General features: G+C 40.2%; 1 protein-coding gene across 3 annotated transcripts in view; it reads right to left on the reverse strand.

Moving 5' to 3' along the window:
- Window positions 1-26,157, reverse strand: part of KCNQ5 (potassium voltage-gated channel subfamily Q member 5) — a 367,068-nt gene extending 340,911 nt beyond the window's left edge. For all 3 annotated transcript variants that reach the window (XM_060752906.2, XM_060752905.2, XM_067467819.1), the window contains exon 1: window positions 24,057-26,157. In XM_060752906.2, coding sequence (XP_060608889.2) covers window positions 24,057-24,487 — 431 coding nt within the window. In that variant the 5' untranslated portion in view covers window positions 24,488-26,157. The remainder of the gene's footprint in view (window positions 1-24,056) is intronic.
- Window positions 26,158-27,449: the final 1,292 nt, after the last annotated feature.

The raw sequence follows: 27,449 nt of genomic DNA on the forward strand, positions 1-27,449 counted from the left end.
CCTAGCTGTTGTGACAGGACAAGTAAATAACAGCAAAATTATAGCTCATACAATTCGAAGGAAGAAACTGTTTCCTTGGCATTTATCATTAAAGTCTCCATGGACCATGTGTGTCCCACAAATCTGACAGTGAACTCAAACAATGAAGTTCATAACACAATGAGACCACAATCAGAGCACATTTATGAAAGAGTCATTTTTCCCAAACATTAAAAGTTTGGGTTTTATATCACCTGGCTTCAGCCATAGTATTGCTCAGTGGAGTCTATTATATAGAGACTCAGTTACAAAGTTTTATTGACAGGATATTAAGGGGCATAGATGAAGATATAAATCAATTCTAATTGACTGTGCAATAGACCAGCCTTCCTAAAAAATGATACCTCCCAGTTATATTAGATGACAATCCCAATCAACTCCCATTGGCCATGTTGGCTAAGGCATGATTTGAAGTGGCCGATTTGATAGCACTGTCTAAACAATATTGTGGGAGGAAAATAACAACAGCTGAATATAGCCATTCCCATTCCACATCATAACAGAGTTTTCTGATATATCTATACATAAAATGGCCATGTGTAACCATTTTACCCTGGTTCGTTACAACAGAAGAGCCTTTGCACAGTCATAGTGTGTACAGCACAGATGTCTTCTGAGACACCTCTTCTAAACTCTTTCCTTTTACAATTCTTTCTTTTAAAAATGTTCTGGAAAATTTACAACAGGCCTAATGGCTCACAAAATTTCCTTGCGGTCAGTCTGAAAACCATTCACTTCCAACTTCTTTTCTCCCTTTTGCTGTCAACAATCTACTGTGCAATCAATATCATTTCCATCTCACAAAGAAAATACGGCTTTGGGTGATAGATGAGGCCACGGGATTATGTTTCAACTTTGAACAGAAGATCTTTGCAGGGTTTTTTTTGTTGTTGCTGTGCTTTTAGTTGTAAACACTTATCCTGAGATACACACACACACACACACACACACAATTAACCATTATTTTCCATAATAGATTTCTTCCAAATCCACTTATATTTGTGACTACACTGAATCTGTAGTGCAAAGGCTATCATCTCTTTTTTGACCTTAATTTGAACTTTTTTTCAGAAATACCTAGATCTATAATTTCCATAAAGCTGTCTATTCACGTTGAGACTTGTGGTCTTCCTTTCATGGGGTAATCTCATGCTGATAGTGACTGATAGTGACTTCAGAAGATTCAGGAAGACCAATAACAAAAAATATAGCTATATATTGCATTGCCTGCAAGTTTGTTTTCAGGACTAACTCTAAGTACTCAATTTAACCTTTGGAGCGCTAAACAACTTGATTCTGGAAGAATATATGGCAATCAAGCCTTCAGAAGCCCACACCAAATCCATCAAGAGATCTCTGGAACATTGTGTATTAGAGCCTTCCCTGGATCTTACCCTATGATCTTTTCTGAGTCAGGTGATGTTTTCTCACTTGTAGTATTTTAATAACAACTAGATTGCATTTAGACACAATTCTGGCTGATTATGTTATTTATTATGCGTTGCACTGTTTCCTAAACCCTTGTTGCTAGTTTTATTTTTAATTATTGTAGCTTTATGGTTTTGCATTGTTTTCTATTTTTAATTGGCCTGTGCAATATCCAGATCATTTCAGTGATTCAGTCATGAAAATGAGTTACAAAAAGAACTTCATTCCCCACTCTCCAAAAACCGTTTCATGTTGTAACATAGCAATCTTGTTTAGGTCCTGTGTTCATTTTCAGTTTTATGGATAACCCTGGCAAGCGCTGCCAATCTAAGAAGAAAATGCATTCAATTTTGCAGGCTGCCTAGGAAATGATCCCTTTGCAATGCTGTCAAATGCATTCTAACCTTTGCTAAAGACACTGTTTTGGTAGCATATTATTGTGTGGGAGGCACTGTTGGTATCTTTGAAATTATATTTCCCTGAATAAATGTTTCTTTGTTGAATAATTCTCTACTTGTGTCTACATTATTTAAATTCTTACCTCCTCTTCTTGCCCTGCCCTGAAATTCCACTTTTAGCTTTAGGAGGGAAAGACATTTTTTGATATTAAACAATAAAGAGGGGTCCTTGCAAGCTATTTACAAAATGCTGCTTGATCCTTGAAGGCTTCAGGGATAGGAAATTCAGCTTTTCTTGGGATGGTGTAAAATAAAGCAATCTGAAGAGTATAGAGAGGTCAAGGGTTCCGCTACTCATCTCTTGGACCATACCTTGCATACTCCTCTTTTCTGCTAATTCTGATGAGCTAGATCACATTTGGGAAAGAGACCTGCTTGGCCAAACCACTTGAATAAGTATTTGCAAAATGGCTCCATTCCAGCCCATCTCAGCCCAAATAGCCAGAAACATATTCCCTTACTGTATTAGCAATTTACAAATTGGAAACGAGTCCTTACATTCTAAGGGTCTCCTCACATTTTTCTGTCTGGAAGTTTACTTATAAATTGAACATTAACATTAATGGAGACTCAGCTTATCTATACAAGAATGAGCATAAATTATCTTTGAAATAATTATCGTTATCATAATCTTTTGCTTGCTTGTTTGCATGCTGCAAGTTGCTTCCGGTTGTTTCTGGAGTGAGAGAATCAGCCGTCTACGAAGACGTTGCCCACGGGACGCCCGGATGTCTTGCAATCCTGCGAGGAGGCTTCTCTCATGTACTGGTCAAAGGACATTTAATCAACTACCAAGCTTGCAAACTCTGTTTTGTTTGTGTGTTAAAATTTGTTAAAAATGTAATACAATTGTCTGGTTGATACTGACACGATAAATAAAATAAATAAATCAAAATCTTTGTAAATTATAATGGAATTTATGGGGTAAAGTGGGACAGAAATAAAAACAACTACAATGACAAATTGTACTATCCTTTGTTTTCCTTCATTAAGCATGTGAGCCTTAACACCACAACAGCTATACTCCACTTATTTCTCACTAAAATGTATGGAAAGACATCTTAGGCTGATCCAATAAACTGCAAGGAATAACCTTTTAAAAATAATCCTAGTGTTGCTGCCAAAAGCTTTTAAAATTTACTATCTTACAATTTAATAAAAATATATAGCCACTCGCAAAATCCTAAGCACTCACATACCTCAGTCCTGGCAAATCATATAAAATCCAAAATAAGGCTATTTTAAAGAGTATGGATGATTTTAGCTGCAAACAGCAACTTAGTTTCCACAAATTCCTAATTCTGTATTTCCAGCACTGAGCTGCTAAGGTTAAAAAGTCACCTATAAAAGCCTCTGGGTCTAGAACAATGCCTGGTTACAATCTGAAGACTGTATTATTTTAGCTGCATCTCTTCTCATTGGTAAAGAAAAGTGCTATTTTTGTATAACCATTTTAAAAAAAGAATTTAAAACAATTATAGGAAAATAACTGAAATAAATGTTGTTGTTAAATGGCAGTGCCCCCCCCCCCCCAGAAAAATATCAATTATCATGGGACACCAAAAACCAAATCTAGGTATGTTTAATTTTACTTAACATTTGGAGTATTCATACTCTGTTCACAATTGAAACTTAGGTATATTTTATGTTATGTTTGCTGAAAAGAGATAAACAATCTGAGACAAAGATCAGTAGCAATACTATAACAGCTGTTTTATTTCACTGGGTGTTTTATTTGGATGTATGTTACTTCCAAGAATGAAAATGGTACTCTTAGAGATCATCTACACTGGCAGCACCCACGGATTTTAAAACCCCATTTATGAAGGAATTCATGGGCCACAAACAGTGCTGCTGATCTGGAGTGGGGTACTCCAGAATAGTAGTAGTAGTAGTAGTAGTAGTAGTAGTAGTAGAAGTAATAGTAGTAATAACTTTATTTCTATACCACCCTCTCTCCCTGTTGTTTCTTTTTCCCTGCAAATTGAACCCACAAATGTGGGTTCAATTTGGAAAACTGTAACATGGATACCAGTAATTTTCTTTCCAGATTCAAAAAGAAAAGAAAAGAAAAGAAAAGAAAAGAAAAGAAAAGAAAAGAAAAGAAAAGTTTCCCAGCACTCAAAATATTGGTTGGGAAAAATAATAGAAAAGTGAAAATTCTGTTCCATTTACACCCAGTGTTCACATATCCCAAAGTTTTAAAAGGCAAATTATTCTGCTGAGAAATACTCAGGGTGTTTGCAAAAATTATATGTTTTATGAAAAAGCATACTTTCTTCACAGTCCTCCCCTCTTTTCAGAAACTCATACGACCTTTTAATGCAAAATTGCTGTTTTGAGAGGTAAAACCCATCAATCTACAAAATTAACACTTTTGCACAAAAATGGATGTTTTTGAGATCAAGATTTTTTTTTTGCATAGAAAGCATTTTTGCATAAACTCCAGCAATTTTCACACAAAAAAATCCATTTGTATTTCTGTGCACTTTTATGTTATTTCACTTTTCTCAAAAGAGCAATGATACGCAAAAGTTTGCATAGTTAAACTCTTTTTTTTTTTTGCCACAGAGTGCTTTCTCAATGTGAGTTACTGATTTGCTGTTTTGATTTAGCAGCAAATAATACATGGAGAATGTCATATATAAAACAAACACTCTACCATTTCTAAATTTATTTAAAGCAGACACTAACAGTTTCTACAAACTATGCAACACATACAGACAGTTTAAACACTTCTTAATACTTGGGGCATTTTTCATGGGTACTGCTAAGGACATATGAATCAAAGCTGTATAGTTAATAGCTTGCTTTAATTCAAGATGAAAAGTTAATCTAGATAAATTGAAAGTTGAGCCAGTTAATGCGAAATTTAGGTTTGATCTAATTTCACAGAGAAATCTCAAAGAATCCATGATCAAAGATTGCAAAAGAAAAAAGGCCATTTATGTACCATTTACAGAAAACACATGACCTCCATCAAGCTCTATCTTTTAGTGTCAGGGGATGCATCTATATTGCAAAATGAATGCAGTTTGATGCTAATTAAACTGACATGGCTCAATGCTATGGTTCATGGGAGTTGTTTGGTGAGGCACCAGCTCCCTCTAATAGAGAAGGCTAAAGATCTTGTAGAGATAAGACTGCCATGTTTCCATAGCATTGAGACATGGCAATAAAAGTGGTATCAAACTGCATTCATTCTACAGTGTATGCAGCTACAACTGGGAAGTTTTTGAAAGCAAGGTGGCATATCTCATCACTACTTTTTGGTATGTATTCTTGCATATACTGTATTCCTGAGAGGCACACATACTACCTAGGTAACACAGCTATCACTGGTCAGGTAGTATCTCCAAAATGCAGAATTTTACTGTACTGTAAGTGCCATGGTATCTTTCCCATTTACTCTATCCACCACAAGCTCATCATGCCTGATGTTTGGATTGTAATGAATACGCATTAATATTTGCCTTGGCTATGCACCAAATTCAATTCCCCTGCTGTTTACGGGTATGCCTATTTAATGACCCCTGCCTCTCAATTTTCCCTGCTGCAACAGTATAGGGCAGGCAAAAATACCACCCCATATTAGAGGGGGTGTGTGAATTCCTACCTGGCCCCCTAATGGGAGACCACTTCAGTTACACTATTAATGGGCAGAAAGGTCAGGATTCACTGTCCTTCATGGAACTAAGGAGGGCAGTAAGCTTGCCATGACTCTGCCCCCTCTTAAAGAAGTCCCTTTTGGGTGGAGGAGGTGGCAAAAACCTCCCTCACCCCGGCTTTGTGGGGCGAGAAATGCCCTTTTCATATGACATCGATTTTAGGCAGTTTATGCAACTTAATATGATTTATGGAAATGCAGATCTTTATGCACTGAAAAACCATGAATATCTGTCCCACTTGTGTTTTTTTCTGTGAAAAATAAAGACAATTATGTGCAAAATGCACGTTTTCTGCACCAAACCAAGATTCTTGCTCAAAAATGTTTTCCTGCAGAAAGTCCTGAAGTAAAAGTGTGCTCAAAATTGCGCATAAAACATCATTTTCTCATAAAACTGGATGAAAATTGCAAAAAGTAATAAAAGCAATGGAGATGAAGTAAGTTAAGATTTCCATTTTTTCCCTGTGCTTCCTCAATTCAATTGATAGAAGCCTCTTTTGCCAATTGTAGACACAAGGCAAAGGATGGGAGAACAACAATACTCTCTCTCTCTCTCTCTCTCTCTCTCTCTCTCTTAGTGCTACCCCCAATATTGAGTAAATCACTCTTTGTTGTTCTCTTTTCCAAATAAACTAAACATAACTGTACTTACTTTTAAAAAATACCTGTTAGAAACTACTAGCCAGTAGTACTAAACATACTCTCTTCACATCTACCTTATTAGTTCAATAGTTTTTTTCCCTAATTGTGCCAGTAATATTCATTCTGTATCCATTTCTAATGACAGTTCAGCCCTTCTCAAAATTGGCATATTTTGTCTACTATATGCACTAAGTTAAAATTTGTGATTGCATGTGAATCAAACTGGTATTTGACTCAAGGGATTTCTTTGGCCATTTCCCACAATTAATATAAATGATATTAGCTCAAGACTGGAGACCAGAACTGTAGAGACTTAGAAGAATTAGAACTACATATATCTGGAGTCTACTGAAAAGACCTTCAGGTCAAGCATCTATGTTGCACATTTCCTAAGGTATTTTCCAACGAGGATACAATCAGCTCATTCTGTATTCCTGAGTTCATACGGTTATTTATATTTTATACAACTCAGAGCTGAAAGGCATCCTTTATCAAGGGAAGGATGGAAGCCAAGGCCAAAAGAAATGCCCTGCATGAATGAAAAAAGACAAACTGGTCTCTTTATTCCTAATGAGACGAATGCATGAATCATGAAAACTGGGAATGAGAACCACTTCGTTGTGAACTGTGCTTCTCAAAGCCCTAGCTTTTTGTTTTCTTATTTAGTAATGACAAAATAACGGGGGAAAGGGTTTTCACTTCTTGACCTTCTTCTTCAGCTCTCCGTATCCACTGGAAATTTATGGAAGCACTTAGGCTTCAGCTGGGCATTTTACAGACTGCAGCAGCTTTATCTAAAATGGTTTCCATATTGATTGAAAGCAATGAAAGGAGTTCTGAGGAAAGGTAGAAAGAGGGGGAATCTCTTCTCTATGGGATTCTTAAAAAAGTTTCACATCTCCATGTATTTAAAATGCATTACATTCTAACACATTTTCCCTTCATTCAACCATTTCCTTTATAATTCAGCTCTTTGAAACAGAACAAGTAGGAGTTTGTACCTATTAAACAAAATGGGTAAGGGGAAAATCCCATTAAATAATATGAAAAAGGGAATATCAGCTGAAAGAGATGTATGGGGGGGGGGGGGGAGGATAACAAAGAAGCACGGAAAGATATTTAAAATTAAGTGTGACCAGTTCATATCTGTTCTTACATTACCAGTATATCATAAAAATATGAAAGCAATTTTGTACTTCATCTTACATCTTACAATACAAAAACATGTCTCTTGCCTTTTTATGCACTAATGTTTATTAATAAGAATTTGGAATTTGGGAGTCTTTGTTTCAACTCATCATGATATTTCCTGCTTCAAAAAAAGAGCAAAGAAGTACTGAAATAATTACATTAGGGAGAAAAAGATTGACTGCGATGATGTTAAACTTTAATTCTTTGTTACGCTTTTATTAGCTGTTGCTCCCAGAGTTTCCTTATAACAAGAAAATAAAAGGACAAAGTGAACAATAACTGCTGAATAAAACATTTAAAGTCTTTTTGGACTATGGTACTTTCATTTTTCATGTTAAATATTAATTTCCCCATAAATGAGACAACCACCAACAAAACACTTGGGCATACAAAACATTATGTGATTTCCTTATTGTGATACTTTTTGTAACCAAGGGCAGGAAAATTATTTCTTTCCTAAAACCATGGAATGCTTTTAATAATCAATCAAACAAACAAACAAACAAACAAGAAATAATGTCCTTGTATTGTCGAAGGCTTTCATGGCTGGAATCACTAGGTTCTTGTGGGTTTTTTTCGGGCTATAGGGCCATGTTCTAGAGGCATTTCTCCTGACGTTTCGCCTGCATCTATGGCAAGCATCCTCAGAGGTAGTGAGGTCTGTTGGAAGTAGGAAAATGGGTTTATATATCTGTGGAATGGCTGGGATGGGGCAAAGAGCTCTTCTCTGCTGGAGCTAGGTGTGAATGTTTCAACTGACCACTTTCATTAGCATTTGAAGGTCTGGCTGAGCCTGGGAAAATCTTTTGTTGAGAGGTGTTAAGATGTGCCTGGTTGTTTCCTCTCTGCTGTTTTGCTTTTGTAATTTTAGAGTTTTTTAATACTGGTAGCCAGATTTTGTTCATTTTCATGGTCTCTTCCTTTCTGTTGAAATTGTCCACATGCTTGTGGATTTCAATGGCTTCTCTGTGTAGTCTGGCATGGTGGTTGTTGGTGTGGTCCAGCATTTCTGTGTTCTCAAATAATATGCTGTGTCCAGGCTGGTTCATCAGGTGCTCTGCTATGGCTGACTTCTATGGTTGAAGTAGTCTGCAGTGCCTTTCATGTTCCTTGAGTTTGGGTGCTGCGTTTGGTGGTCCCTATGTAGACTTATCCACAGCTGCATGGTATACGGTAGACTCCTGCAGAGGTGAGAGGATCCCTCTTGTCCTTTGCTGAACGTAGCATTTGTTGGATTTTCTTGGTGGGTTTGTAGATTGTTTGTATGTTATGTTTTCTCATCAGCTTCCCTATGTGGTCAGTGGTTCCCTTGATGTATGGCAGGAACACTTTTCCTCTGGGTGGATCTTCATCTTTACTCTTGTGGCTTGTTCTTGGTCTTGCAGCTCTTCTGATGTCTGATAATAATGTCCTTGTTCCTTAGCTACAATTTGCACTATTCCATTCCGTTGTCTTGTTTACAGTCTGGCCATGTCATATGGTAGTTGTCACCATAGGTTATTGGGTGTTGTCCTGAGTTTTAAATTATTACTTTTATATGCTATATGTTTTACTTTTATTGTATGGTATTGCATGTTTATTTTATGCTCTGTTTTAGACACTTTGTACCACATATAAGCTGTACTGAGTCCCTTCGGAGAGATGGAGGCGGGTACAAGAATAAAGTATCATTATTATTATTACTACTCATTATTATAAACCTCAGTATATCAGATTTGCTTATGGAACAACTAGAGTAAAACAGCCTATCTAATGAAAGACTATACATATGGATACTACACAGGTTGAATATCACTTATCCAAAAGCATGGGACCAGAAATAAATTTTTGGATTTTAGAATTCCAGACAAAGGACGATCAACCTGTTTAGCATAATATGTAGGAAAATTTCAAAGGCATATATATTTTCCCATTCTCACTCAAAACATTTCAAAGTTTACTTTATATCTGCCTTTTAAAAAAAATCAACACTGTCTTATCTGTCTGCACTGAAACATGAAATGTTTAAAAAAGTGCACAGCATTCTAACGGCCCTTCCAGTCATGCCTGTAATTTGAGACCTGTCTTGCTCTTACCAGAGGCATCCAAATGATGCCCTCTGTAAAAGTGAATTAATGCTGATTAAATCTGGTTTCTCTGGTTTACTCAGCATTAATTAAATTACCTCATTAGATCCAGTTCTTAATTAAAGATCCGGGTCTAATAAAGTATTGGGCCTGTGTGGACTGACTCTCGGGACGCATCACACATTTTCCTGAGGTCAATCCACACAGAAATCTCGCACATATGGGTTCTTAGAGCCCAGAGGTGTGAGAGGACACCAACCCTCCCACGAAGTCCCAAATGTTCTCCCTAAAACTTACTGAAAATGGTCCCTGCAACTATGGAGCCTCTCTTTGCATACTGATGGAGGAAATGACATGTGAGGAGACCGGGGAGAGAGGGTGCAGAAGGCTTTTCCTCCTTACTCCTCAATCTTCTCAGGTGTCATTTCCTTCATCAGGAGGACATGAGAAGAGGCTCACATGGAACAAACTAGGAAGAATACAGACTGCAGATCAAGGTAAGTGCTGTTTTTCTGTCTTTAGGCAGGGGGATATTGGGCTTCGGGGAGTGGGGAATCCTGCCCCATTCCCAGCTGTACTGAAACCGGTTTCTGCACAGTTGAACTGTGGGACTGATGTCCCACTTCCAAGGTGCTTCATATCACCTCCTGTGTAGCCGTAATGCACCTCCAAACTTGTATTGTTCGTACTGGTTGGATCTACATTACGTGCCCATGCAGAATCACCCTTAAAGGAGACTCTTTGACAAAAATACAGTTTTTAAGTCAAAACCAGCTTCAAATTCCACTGATCCTAACTGGTCTGTTCAAGATAGGATTTAGGTCTCAATGTCTGTCCTGTGTAAGGCTGATGAAATACAAAATATGCAGTCAATATAGAATGAAGTGAATATTGAGTTTTTATTTCTCTATGTGCAAATGAATTTTTTTAATTTAATTAAAGAATGTACACAGCTGTGTGTACTCAATAATTAAAAACAATTATGTTTCTATCCATATAAAGTTTTTAGTAGGAACAGTTGGGTTATCATGTAGTTCATGCAAGACCTCTTGAGCTATTTTTCATTCTATTATCAGTTAACTGAGAATTATAATATTAGAATGATAGGTTGTTACAAATTCTATTTACACTTTTTTTAAACCAGGATATGTTCTCTGTTTATCGTGAGAGCTTGTAAGAAGCTTTTGGGCACATGAAGGAAAAACTAGTGTCCCTATGCTGTAGTCTATTTTTAAACACAATGTCATCTATTTTCACATCTTTCCTTCATGCAAATGCTTAACATATGGTGAGGGGAGCAGGATTGTTGTCATGGGTCAAGTTTTCTGACCTTGGCGATTTCTAGGGAATTCATAAAAATGGCCATGAGGGTATAGTTATATGCTTGATCCGGAAGGCTAAATGGCTGAGGCTTCCAGAAGCACAGAAGATCTGTGAACACACTTTTTTTAAAAAAATGTACAAAATTTAGAGCAATGGTGCCATCAGGCCTCCTCCTCTCCTTGCCTGCAAGCTATCTATCATCTATCTATCTATCTATCTATCTATCTATCTATCTATCTATCTATCTATCGCTACAAAAGTGTGAAATACAGGGTTAGTCAAAATGCATAGGCCAATAAGCCATTCAATTGAATGGCTTATTGGCCTATGTATTTTGACTAACCCTGTACATTATTACAATCAATTAAATGTAAGTTTTATATTTCCATTCTAGGGGGACTTCAGATTCACATTTCAAAAAGTATTAATAATGTTTCCATAGTGCAGTAACCTAGTAAACCCCCCTGAATAGATTTGTTGATTCTGTGACATTACAGTTAGACTTATCTGATTCACCTTGGTTTAGTGTCCCTCAGTTCAGTTTCCATTTTATCTTCCAAATTTAAAATGAAAAAACAAAACAAACAAACACCACATTGGAATCACATGTAAAAGATCATTCATGTCATGTATTTAATATGGTGAAGTCAAATGGCTTCAAGATTAAAGCTAGACATACAGGTAACAAGTGGTACCATCTAACAATTGTGATTTGCTGGCTGAAGAGCTGTATCTGGAGGGGAGACAACACACTCTTTTCCACTGTAGCCCTATGTGTATCGCAAAATACAGATTTGGAAAAGGGCTGGGAAACACTCTGAAGGCTGTTTTGGGAAGTTCCATTCTGATCACTAGAGGAATGCTGGCTGTAAAAACATTTGCTTTTACTCAAAGTGTAAAGTGGCTATGCAGTCATCCAATGTTTAGTTCTAGCAATCTGCACATTTTCATATTCTTTCAAAAACATATAGGAACCCTGTGTATGTGTTGCATGCTTTTTCCAAGCCATATTCAGAACTTGTAAAAACGAATGGGGAGATGTACCAAATTTAAGTCCTAGCCAATTTATGAAGCCACTTCATTCTTTTAATGCGACAGTAAAGCAATCAAGGTTATACATCAAAGAAACAATGCTGAATGTTTTAAATCATAATCATCATACTCTATTCCACTAAAATGCAAGATCCCCCACATCCTACATAAAATAAGAAGAATACAGAGAAATTGAATGGTTCCCTATTGGCAAAGAGGTCAGGCAAGGATGCATTTTATCATCTTGTCTCTTTAACCTGTTTTTGATTAATATATCACACACAAAACAGGTTTTAACTTTATTGAGTAGATGTGCAAATAATGATGAAAACATTAAAAACACAATTTCCATATCTTGGCTCAGTAATTAAGCAGAATAGAGACTGCAGTAAAAAAACTCAGAAGAACACTAGAAGGGGAGCTATCAAGGAACTAAAGATCCTAAAGGCTGAAGATACTAAATCGGAAGACTAAAGTAGGATTATCCATGCCATTGTATTTCCAATTTCTATGGATGCTTATGAAAGGTAGATAATGAAAAAATGAGGTGGGGGGGGGGGGATAACTCAATTGAAACATTGTACTGGAGAAAGTTATATGGATATCATGGACTGCTAAAAAGACAAAACATGGTTGCTTTAGCAAATCAAGCCTGAATACACTGAGACTGTGATACTTTGACTATATCATGAAAAGGCATGGATCATTAGAAAATATAATAATGCTTAATAAAATAGATGGCAGTAGGAAAAGAGGAAGGCTGCATTCCAAATGGATATACTTATTCAAGGAAGCCATGGACCCGAACCTGCAAGAGTGACTTGGAAGTCTGTTATTTATAGGTTTACCATAAATCTAAGTAAACTTGATGGCAGTTAACAAGAGCAAAAATTATTTCTCAGAGAGCCAGCACAGTGTAGTGGTTGGAATGTGACTATGGGAGACCAAGCTTCAAACCCACTCAGCAATTGAAACCTATTTGGTGATCATAGGCAAGTCAAGCTCTCTCAGCCTCAAAAGAACCCCCCCCCCCAAAAAAAAATCCAGCCCAGAAAATCCATGATAGTTTGACATACGGTTAACATAACTCAGAAATTACTTGATGGCACACAACAAACTATTTCTCGAAGAACTGGATCTACACAATGGCCCACAAAGCATCTGCTTCACTGCTTGATTTTAAACAAGGATGTTTGATAATCCCCACGGCACTACATATGGTGGGAGACAATTCTGCAAATGTAGGCCATGCCTGAACAGTTTTATGCACTAAGAAATGGACATCATGATCACAACTTGTAATTGAAGGAATTTCATATAAGAGGGTACATATTTCATTGCCCGAGGAACACGTGTGCCCTCTCAACATCTAGATGGCTCTCATGCAAACTTTCTCTCCCCTGTTTTGAAGAACTTTGCTAACCCAGCACTCATCCTGTTGAGCAGGATCTCTCAAACATTTGGAAAGTAGATAGCTGTTGTTCTTGGAATTTCCTTATGTTTAATGGTTTAAGTGCATTTGTAATATTTTAATTTAATCAAATTATCTAAGCTTATCTTAGTGCCTGCATTCAGGAAGATGAAGCTGGCCCAATTTTTGCAATGAAGCCTAACATTACTGAAAAGTTAACAATAGAGGATGACAACTATGGTCAAAGACTGACAGAAGCTGATATATGAAAAAGTAGATACATCTGTACTACAACATTATTTGAAGACTTTTCATAAAGGTTTGCTCAGGGAAAAAATACATAGTATAGTAATATTTCCATCGTTGCCAAAATTGCCATTTGTGATTAAAATGTAAAGTTGGCAGTTTTTATATGTGAGCAATTATCTAAAGGTTGTTGGCAGCCTTCATTGTTTACAGTGCTGTTGCTGCTGTGTCATGAATTCAGTCAATTTGGAAATTTACATTTTGATGGATTTAACATTGTCAAATTTATTTTCAGTATGGATCATACTTGAATCACAGACAAACAGCAGAAATCCTATTTAATTGGCATCTCTACACTGACAACATAGCAAAATAAAAAAAAGAAATAGTATTTGAGATCAGAGCTTGAGCAATGCCCACAGAACAAAATTTATTAATGTGAGATATACTGCAAAAGAAAAGACAGTGCAGATATAACGCCAGAAGAAGGAGCAAAAGAAAAAGAAGGCGAAGAAGAAAAGAAAATAGAGTTTTTTTTAGCATTCTGAAACTGACATTTTACATGAGCTACATATATCGGAACCATTACTACATCAATACTCACTGAAAGGTATAATTCAGACCACGGCATACCGATCCAAATTATCATTCATCTCTCTTTCATTTCTGATCCTTTTCTTCCCTTTTCCTTCCTAACTAACCTTCACTTTCTATCCGTGAAATACTGAGCCCTGCTTCATTTTAGGAGAATGTGATAGTTAAATGAAATTGCAGGAGTGAAATCACAGGTAATACAAAGCAGCTCCAAAGGGGGCTCCTCTACTTTACAAACACCTGTATCACTTGTATATTTATCACTGCATCTAGGCTCATCTGTCCCAGGAAACATTATTTTTATTAAACAATTTAATTTGCAATATACCCATTAACCATAATAAAATAGGGATTTGGGGGCGGGTGGGTATAAACCAGTGAGGAATTTGTGGAATCACTTTGGTTTGTGAAAGACCAGACAAAATGGGAATGATCTGGACAAAGTTTAATACACTGTTTATCTTTTACATCATTATTTCTTAGTATAATTATTAACATTTCAACATTAACATTAAGATAGTGTCTTATTGTAACAAAAAACAAGGAAAAAAAGAATAAAAGGATTAGCTCCACTGATATGTGTTTTTTTCCATGGGACTGAAGTATCAAAATGGTTTAAAGTAAATAGGACAAACAGTTAAACTTGCAGTCCTGTGTGTAATCTCAGGAATCAACAGGAAGAATTTTTCTCCAAGAATCTGTAAATAAGGTCTGGCTACAAATGCACTTAGTTTTCTCTCTTGACAGTTTTAACTCTAGCATACACTTGGGCCTTTCATTCATAAATTCATCTGATTTCAAAGGGATATATTGTATGTGTATGTGAAAAATAATTTACAATATAGTTGGGTCACATAACAAAACTAACTGGTTTCACTCACAGAATGGCTTCTGTCAGTGAAATTTGGCACTGCATATTCCCCCTTCCATCTGTAACCTCTGTCCACTTCCCAACCTAATTTAAGATAGCCAGAAAACCCCAGGAGACTGTTTTGTGATAGTACAAAAGGCTGAGGGAGAAAAGGAAGAACATTTCATTGCACCATGGACATCTTGTCAGCGTAACATTGGATATTGAACTTAAAGGATATGTTAAACAAATGGTTTTCAATCTGTATTTTTTCATGATCATATTTAAACTGAGAATGACCAAATAAATTAAACTTTTATTTTGAAAACAAACAGCCAACATAATAGGAATAGTCATAACTAACAGCATAATAGTGCAATGGTTAGGCCCACGTCATATCACAAATTCTCAGGGTAGCATGCAAATAAAACCAGCTTCCCATATATGTGTGTGTGTGTGTATAAACCATGAACAACAAAATGAGCTAAAGAGGAGTCTCCAAAGCCATTCTTGGAACCAGGTCTGTATAAAGACACAGAACAACCTTAACTCAGTGCCACCTACTCACATCTCACTTTGCTGGTAAGAAGAGCGATACAGCAGCAATCCCCCATCTTTCATCTTAATGATGGAATCATTTGTCAAGACAATTTAAACTGAACCCTAACCCTAAATCAGACTAAAATGGGCCCAGAATTTGTTTCTTCCAGTAATGTTTGAAGATGCCCAATAGCCACATGTTGAAGAACCTTGCCCATAAAGGAAATTTTGGAGATATAGTGGTAGTTCTTGCATTCCTTAAATCCAGCAAGGGGGTGTAGTATTTTCTCTTACACAGGAACCACTTTCTGACATGAGATACCATTCATTCATTCATTCATTCATTCATTCATTCATTCTTTCAGCCAAGATGAGCCAGATTCTTCTTATGGCTCTTCACACATGCACTAAAACCCAGAAGAAACCAGGATAAACGGGGTGAGCTGTATAGCTTAATGATGTTTTGGGAAAGTGTAGGTTGAATCGGATTAATAGCTGAAAAGCGCATGTTTAAAAGGTATACTTAAAACCCAATTCCGGCCAAAAAAAATGTACACATTTGTATGACTGTATATCCCTGCAGCCATGAAAACATGTGACTTCCTTCCTATCGCCTGGTGTGGGCTGCTCCAGGGCATGTGCGTGTTTTAAAACAGCTGATCAGGGATGTCTAAAGATGGAGCCACGGAGATGCAGGTGGCTAAACAGAAGCACAGTTGGAAAACAGTTACAATTGGAACTCTCTGCAACATTTTTTGTTCTGAACTTTATATTAGACAGAGCTTGAATTTATTATTGGGTGAGGAGAGAGAATAAGAAATCTGATCGTCTGTACATTGAGAAATCCGTATGAATGCATATACAATCCAGCATATCTTGGAGTGATTTTTTTAAAAAAAACCAAACTTCTGCCAGATTGTAAAATCCACCACAAAGAAAGGTGTCAGGATTGCAGGGACTATTTCTCTGGACTTGGTGTCACATCCCACAATTTTTAAACCCACTTATTTAATCTGAATTTTGACACTGATTGGAAGCACCCTTACAAATCAGTGGGATTCAAGTAATCCTTTCCCCATCATCTGGAACACCGTAAATGAAACTTATCCCAAGAAACATGTATGTGTAGAAAACCAGAAACTTCTCCAGAAGCTACAATAAATGTTGCATCATATTCTGAACAATGATGAGTGCTTTTCTCCTTGAACTGCCTATTACTTATAACAACTAGCTGTTCCACTGCTATACTTTCAGAACTCCTTCTAAACAGATTCCTCGCCATTTGGAATAACTCTTCTGGGTGGCAAACTAAGGATGAGACAGTAGAGGCAAAATATTTTTTTTCCTTTGCCAACTTCATGGACACATGATAGATACAATGAAGAGTTGTTAGTAATCATCAAATTTAGTCCATAGGTTCTCTGGTTGTTCTTCAAACTGTTTAATTGAATGTAGAATTTTTATATCTATAATTATATATGTAATTTAAGATATATATACAGCCCTTATAAGGATGAACTATTAATACCACATTTTACAACGTTATCAATTGCTTCAAAAAATGATTAACAAGATTATTTCAAAATAAGATCTATATACATTCATGTGTGACTAAAGACAAGCTGATATAGTAATTGTGATAAACACTGTTCGTAGATTAAGATCTTCTGGGGAGATTATGTTTTCGGCCCCACCAGCCTCACGGGTGCGGTTGGTAGGAATGAGGGACAAGACCTTCTCAGTGGTGACCCCACGGCTGTGGAAATGCCTTCTGAGTGAAATCTCCCTCCTGACTTTTAGGAGACAGCTAAAGACCTGTGTGTGGAACCAAGTGTTCAGCCCATCATAAGAATACTGAAAGTTACAGTGAAAGTTGAAAGTGCAATGACCCAGGTCTGTTTACGGACAACAACTATATCTTTATGTGATATGTGATGTTAGTTTTATGTGACGTGTTTAATAATGTTTAATGTTTTATCAGGGGAGGGTCAATTTTGATGCTTTGTACAGTTTTTTTTATCGATGACATTGATTTGTTGCCTACACAATGAACCACTCTAAGTCCTCTTCGAGGTTGGGAAGGGTGGTATATAAATACCGCAAATAAATAAATAAAACACTGTAATAACAAATTCTAAAGGTGAAATCCCATATGTTCTATCACTACCATGTCTTTCCAGCAAGACTAAACTGGACTGATTTCAATGTGCATTCATTGAGGAACCAGGAATAAAATACCTCGAAATAACCAAGCAGGAAAAAAAACCTATAGGAAACTGTGTGAGCAAACATGTGAAAGGATGTCATAAAGAAACACTAATAATCAGAAAACATTCAGAGATATTTAAACATTTTATTGTCTTAATAGATCTCTTCTGCTTTTCCTACCTTAATTATTTTGCCCTACAAATAATACCACTGCAGAACATACAAAATCAATCTCTCACTGAATCAGTAAAAAAATAGAATTCACAGTATCCTGTAACACAGATTTTTTGCATATTCTTGAGGTTCTTCCTCATGGGCTAACAGCTTTATTGATGTCTTAAACACAATGAGGCTTCTGACTGAAAGCTTAAAATAGACTCTTCTCTGCTACTTGAGATGTAGACAGATGGGATACAGTATTTCAAGTCCACATTAAGGCATAAAGAGTAGCACTTTCTGATTATTAATTTCCAGTCACTAGCACAGATTACCCGTTCTTGAGTCTATGCAGCTGATGTTACGCATCTTCAAGTTGACTCTAACTTATGGCTACACAATTACAGAGTTTAAACTATATTTATTTAGAGGAGACTGGTCAGTATGTTACTCTTTGAGCAGAGAGGTCAACCAGTATTTTTCTATGGATAAGCAGGGATTTGAGCCACACTTCCCTAGAGTCCCAGCTTAACACGCAAACCATTACACCGTAACGACTCCTACTACACTACACTTCAGTCAAGCTCTAAATAAGGTCAGTTAGGAACCCAGCGTTTCCATCTAAGCACCAAAATTTCATGTGTGGCATTACAGTTTTTGGCAGCTGTAACACAAATCCTTACTCTATCACTTTATCATTACTTTTGACAGGATTTAAATATAATATTTTATCATATTTGTAAAAGGCCAATAAGAAGATTGAGTAAAAATGGGCAAATAGTAAACTGGGAGGAAATGGAGTAACAAACTGATATGTTTTTTTCATTAGCAGTTCCTTCAGTTAGCTCTTGTTATATTGTCTTACTCTATAGCTTCCTTACGCTGTCTTAAGTTTCTTTTAATAGAACACATATACAAGTTCACAAATGATGATAACCTAATAGCAAACCCTACTATGGTCTTTGTCTGAGAGTCAGTATGATGTAGCATTGGACTACAAATTATTGGACTATTACTCTGGAGACCAAATTCGTGGAAACCCACTGGGATGCCTTGGGCAAGTCACAATCTCTCAGCTTCAGAGGAAGGCAAAAGCAACCCCTCTTTGAATAAATTGAGTCAAGAAATCTTTCCGACATGTTCACTTTAGGGTCGCCATAAGTGAGAAATGACTTGAAAGTACACAACAACAACAATACTCTTCAGAAAAACATTAGAGGGAAACTAGATATTCAAAGGCTTAGAACATCACCATATTTAGAACTGCTGCTCTGGGACCAGAGTGAAGAGAGGGCCAGGAAGAAGCTCCATCTTGTTTCCTGTGTCATCAGTTGGGAGCCCCTCTCCGCAGCACCAACTGCTGCTCTGGGACCAGAGTGAAGAGAGGGGCCAGGAAGATAGTTCCACCTTGTCTCCTGCACTGTGCTAATAATATAACATAATATAATATATTGTATATACATATAATATTAATAATATTATAATGCAATACAATATAACACTAATAATAATAATATGATATTATAATTATATATTTCATATTACATGTAATATTATTAATAATATCACAATATAATGGTATAGCACAATATAGTAATATATAATACTAATATTGTGCTATGACTATAATATAATATATTGTATGTACATATTACTTGTACGCCACTCTAACTCCCCTTTGAGGTGAGAAGGGCAGCATATAAATGTCGTAAATACATACATACATACTCTTAAATATTCCAGACCAGCTTTGGCTATTTGTGAGGTTAGAAATGGAAAATTTCTGAGCTGAAAGAATTGATCAAAAATGTTCTGGATTTTAAGAATAAAACTGAACTTTTTTAAACATCACTTGTGCATATTTTCCACTTGTTTCTCTTTCTTTTGCTTCTTTGTTGTTCTATCAAGGCATTGAATTTAATCATCTTTCTCTTTATATGTGACACAGAAGCAACCAGGCCAAACACACTTCAAAACAGAAGAGCAGCCCAGGGGGACTCCTTGAGATTTTGCATGATTATTTATGGAATCATTTTCTGAAGCAATTGTAGAACACATTTACACAGGCACAGGGCCCCACATATAATTTGTGACCCTGAAGAAAGGTTGGACTAGTCATGGAAGAAACTGTGCTGCTTGTAACTGCCACACTGCATACTTTATTAATTAATCATACCGGGAATGTGGAAGCAACTATGAATTACTTTTCAGTATGCTGTTTAGTGTCAGGCATCAGGTGTTATGATTTAATGAAATTAACATATTAAGGGGAGATAGCAATATTTTGCACTACAAGCATCTTATGAGTAATTGTTCTCATGCAATGTGCATATCTGAGCCACTTTTAACCCTTCTTAACCCTTTTGCCATCAAAATTAATGGGAGCTGGAAGCACTTGTTTGGTTCAATTATATCCATTGGACAGCTGAAATATGTTTAGCCACCATCTGCATTGTAATTAAGTACATGTGCCTAATTATCTTTCCTGCAGAAATCAATGGGACTCAAGTGTGCTTTGAGTGGTGCCCTTTACAGGGATGGCAGAGAACTGGAATGTAACTGTGCTAAAATGTCAGTCTTCAATGGGATTGGGTAGACAGATGTTTGATCCAAAGGCTCACTTTAAATCCCCCCTTTAATATATGTTCACTGGGTCTGCTTCAGGTGAACCAATTGATCCCTAGTAAACAGGAGTCAATCTATTGTATTGAGAAATGTAGAACTGAATGGAGACAGGGAGCTTATGTACCATACGATCCAAACATTTAAACTCCAATGAGATGGCAAGCCCTTACTTCAAACCACAGCCTAGTCTGCCAAAGGACTAGTCACTAAGCTGAGAATTGGTACAGCACAACAACAGAGGTCCCTTCCACACAGCTGAATAAAATCCCACAGGTTTTGAACTGGAATATATGGCAGTGTAGGTTCAGATAACCCAGTTCAAAGCAGATTTTGTGGGATTTTCTCCCTTTGTAGTCTGGGTTATATGGCTGTGTGGAAGGACCCTGAGCTGTAAACAAGGATTTCACTATTTTGAATCTTATTTTGAATCAATAGAGCATTGATTATGTGAAATTAGGGCAATAATACTCAATGTATAGGGTGGCTATAAGGATTATGGAAATGTGTTGACAACATTTGCTTTCAAGTAAGTCTAGCAATAGTCATATTGCCTTCGTATGCAAAGTGATGATAGTCCTATGGCCTAGTTCACAGGGCTGTGAAACCTTGTAAGGCTGTTGAACCCCTAACATAGGTATTGAACAACCAGGATCCCCCACCTATTGGCTATTTATAACTATTGTGAAAAAAGAAATATTGTGTTGTCGAAGGCTTTCATGGACGGAATCCCTGGGTTGCTGTGAGTTTTCCGGGATGTATGGCCATGTTCCAGAAGCAAGGCCATTCAATGCTAATCAAGCTGGCCAATTGCAACATTCACACTCAGGGGCGGCTCAACCCATTATGCAAAGTAAGCATTTGCAATATAGTTGATTTTGCCCAGAGACGCTCTTGGGGGAAAATAGACCTTGACATATGTGAGTTGTAGTTACTGGGATGTATAGTTCACCTACAATGAAAGAGCATTCTGAACTCCACCAATGATGGAATTGAACCAAATATGGCACACAGAACTCCCACGACGAACAGAAAATATATATCAGTGATTGGTTGGGGGGGGGGGGGGGGACCAAAATACTGTTTGCTTACTGTTGAAAATTACCTAGGGCTGCCTCTGTTCACACTTGCCTCCAACAGACAAGAGTTCTTTCTCCCACCATGGATATATAAACCCCACTTGCCTAGTTTCCAACAGACATCACAACCTCCGAGGATGCCTGTCATTGAAGTGGGCAAAACATCAGGAGAGAATGCTTCTGGAACATGATCATACAACTCTGAAAACTCACAGCAACCCAAAATAAATATTGTGTGCATTAGAAGCAATAATGTAAGACTTGTATGAACATTAAGATTGCTATATAGGCAATGAATAACAACATGAGCATAAAAGGCTTAAATACTCAATCACATTTTCCTCCCCTTCCAATTTCCATAGATACAAATAAAATTTGCTATCACTACTCACATGATAGTTTTGGATTCTACAACAATTTTACATCTCTGCAATTTTCCTCCAACAATATGCTACCCTGGAGCCAACTCATTAAATAATTTGAGATCCAAGTGCGGCAACCACTCTTAGCCAATGCATCCTTGAGATTGCCAATACATCTAATAGATAGCAAATATGTTCCCTCTCTCTACTTTTGGAATGATGTAACACAAACATCCTGCTTGTTCAACTCTCGGGAAAGCTTAAGGGATGTCCTGCCACAGCCACCTTTATTATCAACTCATTTACTACCAATTTTCAACACCTGGCCATGAGGATTTTCAAATAGGAAAAGACTTTCACACTCCACAGATTTCTGACCATTCAAATCCAGCCTGACACACTTCTCAGTGGAAGTTAATATGACTCCATGTTCCATATTTTCACCTGCATAACAGTGTACCCACAAAACACCTGTAATTAAACTAAACCAAAAACAAAACCTCCCCTTAACCTCTACTCTTTCCACATTTAAATGTCTTTTCTTTCATTGTGATAAGAAATGATGACTAAAGAAGGGTGCTTTCACACATAACACAAGCGGTGTACTTTTAAACTTGGAGATAATCTGTTCTGTATTCAAACAAGCTTCTTCTTTCCAGATGCTGCAGGGAAACTTCTGAGGGGAAAAAATCCACTAAGTACAATGGATCTTAAACAGGCACTGAATGCCTTGGTTGAGAAATTATTCTGTACTTTGGATGAAACATCAGCACAGATTTGGGTTTTCATGGCACTCTTCCCTTTGCTGCCATGCACGGCGGGGGGGGGGGGGGGGGATGGGTTCAAAGGTCCCTCCAGTGCAGTGGTTACCAACCTTTTCTTTGACCAGGGACCACTCTCCTTAGTACCAAAAAGGTTACAAATCAGTTTTTGGTCAACTTTAGATTTGGTTTGGTGGTTTGGGGTGCTGATTCAGAAAATAGCATTGGATGGACCACATCAGCTCTAGTTTCTGACACAGAACATACGCCATCCAGTAGTTGCCATGTGCTCACCCATAGAAAACCATATTTATAATCTAGAGCTGATGCGGTAGAAGTAATCTTTCATGGGTAGTCAGCCTCTCCCCTCCTGAAGGTTTCATGAGACCAGTCACTCTCGCCACGTGGTTTTGAGGCAACGATGCAGAAATAGTGAGGCTGCAGACCATGTTTTCATTCTTGCAGACCATTGGTGGTCCACAGACCACAGATTGAGAACCACTGCTCCAGTGCCTTGATGATGAGTGAAAGCACCATTCAGGATAGGCATCCTGTGGAGAAGATGTCTTGAACTGATATGGCTGAATGCTGTGGAATCAGTGGAGTTGTAATTTAGGACTTTGAGACAGAAGAGGTGAATACCTTGTCAAACAGAAACTCTGATGACTCCATATCACTGAGCCATAGCAGTGAGAGCAGGCATGGACAAACTTTGGCACAATTGGGAAAGGAAGGGGCATGAGGCTGTTAGGAATGGTGGGTGTTGAAGTCCAGAACACCTGGAGGGCCAAAGGAAGGGGCCTGAAGTCAAAAGATGGGGTCTGAGGCTGTTAGGAATGGTGGGAGCTGAAATCCAGAACACCTGGAGGGCCCAAGTTTGCCCAGACCTAAGTTAGAGTCAATGTCACACTGCATTCATTTCAGAGAGGCACCTTCCGACGTTCCCAGAGCCCAGAGCAGCTCCAAACTCGCGGCCAGACCACAAACTCTCACGAAAGCTCTAGAACAGTGGTTCTCAACCTGTGGGTCCCCGGGTGTTTTGGCCTGCAACTCCCAGAAATCCCAGCCAGTTTACCAGCTGTTAGGATTTCTGGGAGCTGAAGGCCAAAACATCTGGGGACCCAGAGGTTGAGAAGCACTGCTCTAGAAGGTCTTATGTCACACACCTCCGCACCGCGAAAATACCGGTTCGAAACCGCAACAACCGCCCAGGCTGGACAAAGCGCAAGGGAGAAGGCTCCTTTCAAAGCAGCGCCCGACGCGCGCGCATCCCATCCCATCTCAAGGCATTCCCGGGGGTGCCGTGTCCAGTCCACCTGTTGTCAAGCAAGCCCCCCCCCCCTCCCAGGCCCTCCCGGCCCCAAAGCGCCCCTCCACTCACACGAAGGCGTGGTAGATGAACGCCCATCCGCGGGGCCTCTCCAGCACGTTGTAGAGATAGTTTTGCAGCTTCCGGTACTTGGCGTTGCGCCGGTAGATGGGGTGTCCGCCCCTGCCGCCCCTGTTGCCGCCGCTGTAGGAGAGCGGCTTCCCCAGGAGGCTCATGCGGGCGCTGCCGGGCTTGTCTCTCCGACCCTCCCGCAGCCCGGCGCTGCCGCCGCCGCCGCCACTGGGGCCCCCCAGGAGGAGCAGGCCGTCCCCGCGGGAAGGCGCCGCCGTGAGCAGCACCCTGCCCCGCCCGGACTCCACATCCTTCATGCCGCCGCTGCCGCTGCTGTGGCTCCGGCTGCCGCTCTTCAGCCAGAGCCCCGCGGAGAGCGAGCCCGAGCCTGAGCCGCCGCCCGGCTCCTGGTGGTTGTGGCTGCGGGGCATGGCATCCCGGCGGCGGAGGCACCGGGGGGAGGCGCGGCGCCCCTTGCGATGCAGGCGGAGAACGGGGAAGGAGGGAAGGAAGGAAGAAAGGAGGGAAGGAAGCAGCCTCCTCCTCCTCCGCCTCCTCCTCCTCCTCTTCTTCTAGGTGCTGAGGCGAAGGAGAAGCAAGAGGAGGGAGGAAAGAGAGCGGGGCAGGAAGAGGGCGGCTGCGGGGGCCACCTTGCGAAAGGAGGGAGGGAGGGAGGGAGGGAGTGTGGGATTGAAGGAAAGAAGGAAGGGAAGAGAAAGCCCCCCCCCCCACAAGGGAGAGAAAGCACCCCCCACCCACTCCTGCACGGAGAGCGACTTCCCCACGCGCCTCTTTCCCACAGAGGCGGCCAATCCGCCTCTCCGCTTCAGAGACCCGTTTCTTCCTCAGGGGCAAGCCAAACTTTGGAGCCACGAATGACTAGGAGACAAAGCTCCGAGCAAATACAACTCGGGAGGAAGGAAGGGGAGAGAAACGGGGTCCCTTCCTCCATTGAGAGAGGCTTCCCCGCGTGTCTCTTTCCCCTCCAAGGCAACCAAACCTCCTCGCTGGTCAGAGACCCTTTCCTTCCTCAGGCTGAATCAAAACCAAGCCAAACTTTGGAGAGATAGAGGGAAGAGGAGAGAAAGCCCTCCTCCCTTCACTGAGAGAGGCTTCCCCGCGCGTCTTTCCCTCTCAGAGGCAGCCAAAGTGCCTCACCGCTTCATAGACCCTTTCTCCCTCAGGAGTTAAGCCAAACTTTGGACAGAGACAGAGCAATACACGCCCCGGAGCTGTTGCTCTCTTTCGCCTCCGAGTGGGACACAGGGACCTCCACAAAGGACAAGGAAAGCTGCTTGAAGGAGGGAGAAGGGGGAGGGAGGGAAGGAAGGAAGGGAGTAGAAAGGAAAGGCAGAGAAATGGACCCCCCCCTTCCCTCACTGTGAGTGATTTCTCCGCGCGCCCCTTGCCCTCAGAGGCAGCCAAGCGGCCTTCCTGCTTCGGAGACCCTTTCCATCCTCGGGGTCAAGCCAAACTTTGGACCTCTGACTCGGAGAGAAAGCTCCAAGCTGTTGCTCTCTTTCCCCTCCGAATGCGACACACGGACCTCCACAAATGGCAAGCAAAGCTGCTTGAAGGAGAGAGAAGGGGAAGGGAGAGAAGGAAGGAAGGGAGTGTAGGAAGGATGGGGAGATAAAACCTCCCCCCCCCCCTCTTTCTGAGAGAGGCTTTCCCGCGCGTCCCTTTCCCCTCAGAGCCACCCGAATCGCCCCACTGTTCCAGAGACCCTTCCCATCCTCAGAGTCAAGCCAAACTTTGGAGAGAGACTGGAGAAAGGCTGAGCAATACACGCCACGGAGCCGTTGCTCTCCTTTGCCTCCGAGTGGGACCCCGTGACTTCCAGAAATGACAAGGACCTCACAACCTCTGAGGATGCTTCCCACAGATGCAGGCGAAACGTCAGGAGAGAATGCTTCTAGAACATGGCCATATAGGCCGAAAAATCGAAGAGAAGGAAAACTGCTTGAAGGAGAGCGAGAGAGAGGAGGAAGAGAAGGGGAAATAGCAGAGAAAGCGACAAGCCGGCTGTCTTGATTTATAGAAAGGAGGAGTAGAAAGGGAAGAAGGAGGACAAGGCGCTCCTGCTGTGCGAGGAGGGAAGGAGGGAGGCCAGCTGTTGCGTCAAAAGGACTCCCCCCCCCCCCCCCCGTCCACAAATGAAGGGCCCGAGAGAAGGGAAAGCCAGCCAGGCAAGAGGAGGGTGCTCCCGCCGCGCCTCCGCTCCCGGAAGGAAGAGCAGCTGACAGGAGGGCGCGAATACTAGTGGGGAGAAGGCGCCACGCGCGGCCGTGGCAAAGCAGCCAGCCTCCTTCGCAAAGTCCTCAAACGGGCTCAAGTTCAGCAACAGCTCCTGTTCCGAGCCAGGATGCGGGCGGAAGGCTGCTCTCCTCCAAGAGCCTCGCAAACACGTCTCTCTCCAGCTCTCTTTCAACCTCTTTTCCCTCCCTCCATCTCTCCCTCTCCCTCTAGCTTTCTGCCGCCTCTCCCTCCCTCTTCTCTCGCCATCTCTCTTCCTGTTGCAGAGCCCGTCTCCTGCTCTCCCTGGTTCACCGGGACGCCGCCGTCACTCAGGCCCCTGTCACACAGCTGAATCAAATCCCATATTCTCTGCTTTGAACTGGAATATATGGCAGGGTGGACTCAGATAGCCCTGTTCAAAGCAGATATGGTGGGGTTTTCTGCCTTGATATTCTGGGATAGAGGGCTGAAATCCCACATTTTCTGCTTTGAATTGGAATATATGGCAGTGTGGACTTAGATAACCCAATTCAAAGCAGATATGGTGGCGTTTTCTGTTTTGATATTCCAGCATATAGGGCTAAAATCCCACATTTTCTGCTTTGAACCGGAATATATAGCAGTGTGGACTCAGATAACCCAGTACAAAGCAGATATGGTGGGGCTTTCTACCTTGATATTCTGGGATATAGGGCTGCGTGGAAGGACCCCCAAGAAACACCTCATTTTCTAACTTGTCTCCTAAAGGGGCGCATGTACATCACAGAATTCAAGTAGCACCCCTTCAATAGCCATGGCTCAATGCTATGGAATTCTAGGATTTGTTGTCGAAGGCTTTCATGGCCGGAATCATTGGGTTGCTGTGAATATTTCGGGCTAGATGGCCATGTCCCAGTAGCATTCTTTCCTGACGTTTCGCCTGCATCTGTGGCTGGCATCTTCAGAGAAATATGTTGGAAACAGCTTTGTGTGCCCCAGGCCCGTAGCCAGGATTTCGTTTCGGGGGGGGGGGGGTGGTGAATTTTTTTCAGGGGGGGTTTCGGGGGGGGGGCTGAGTCTGAGTGAAAGAGGGTCTAGCCTAGCAAACCTTTTGTATCATTACCCCAATACCCCCATGCATATGGGATATATTGAGTATGGTGATCAGATCATGAT

This window comes from Anolis sagrei, chromosome 1, assembly GCF_037176765.1.
Source record: "Anolis sagrei isolate rAnoSag1 chromosome 1, rAnoSag1.mat, whole genome shotgun sequence".
In the NCBI taxonomy this organism is placed as follows: domain Eukaryota; kingdom Metazoa; phylum Chordata; class Lepidosauria; order Squamata; family Dactyloidae; genus Anolis; species Anolis sagrei.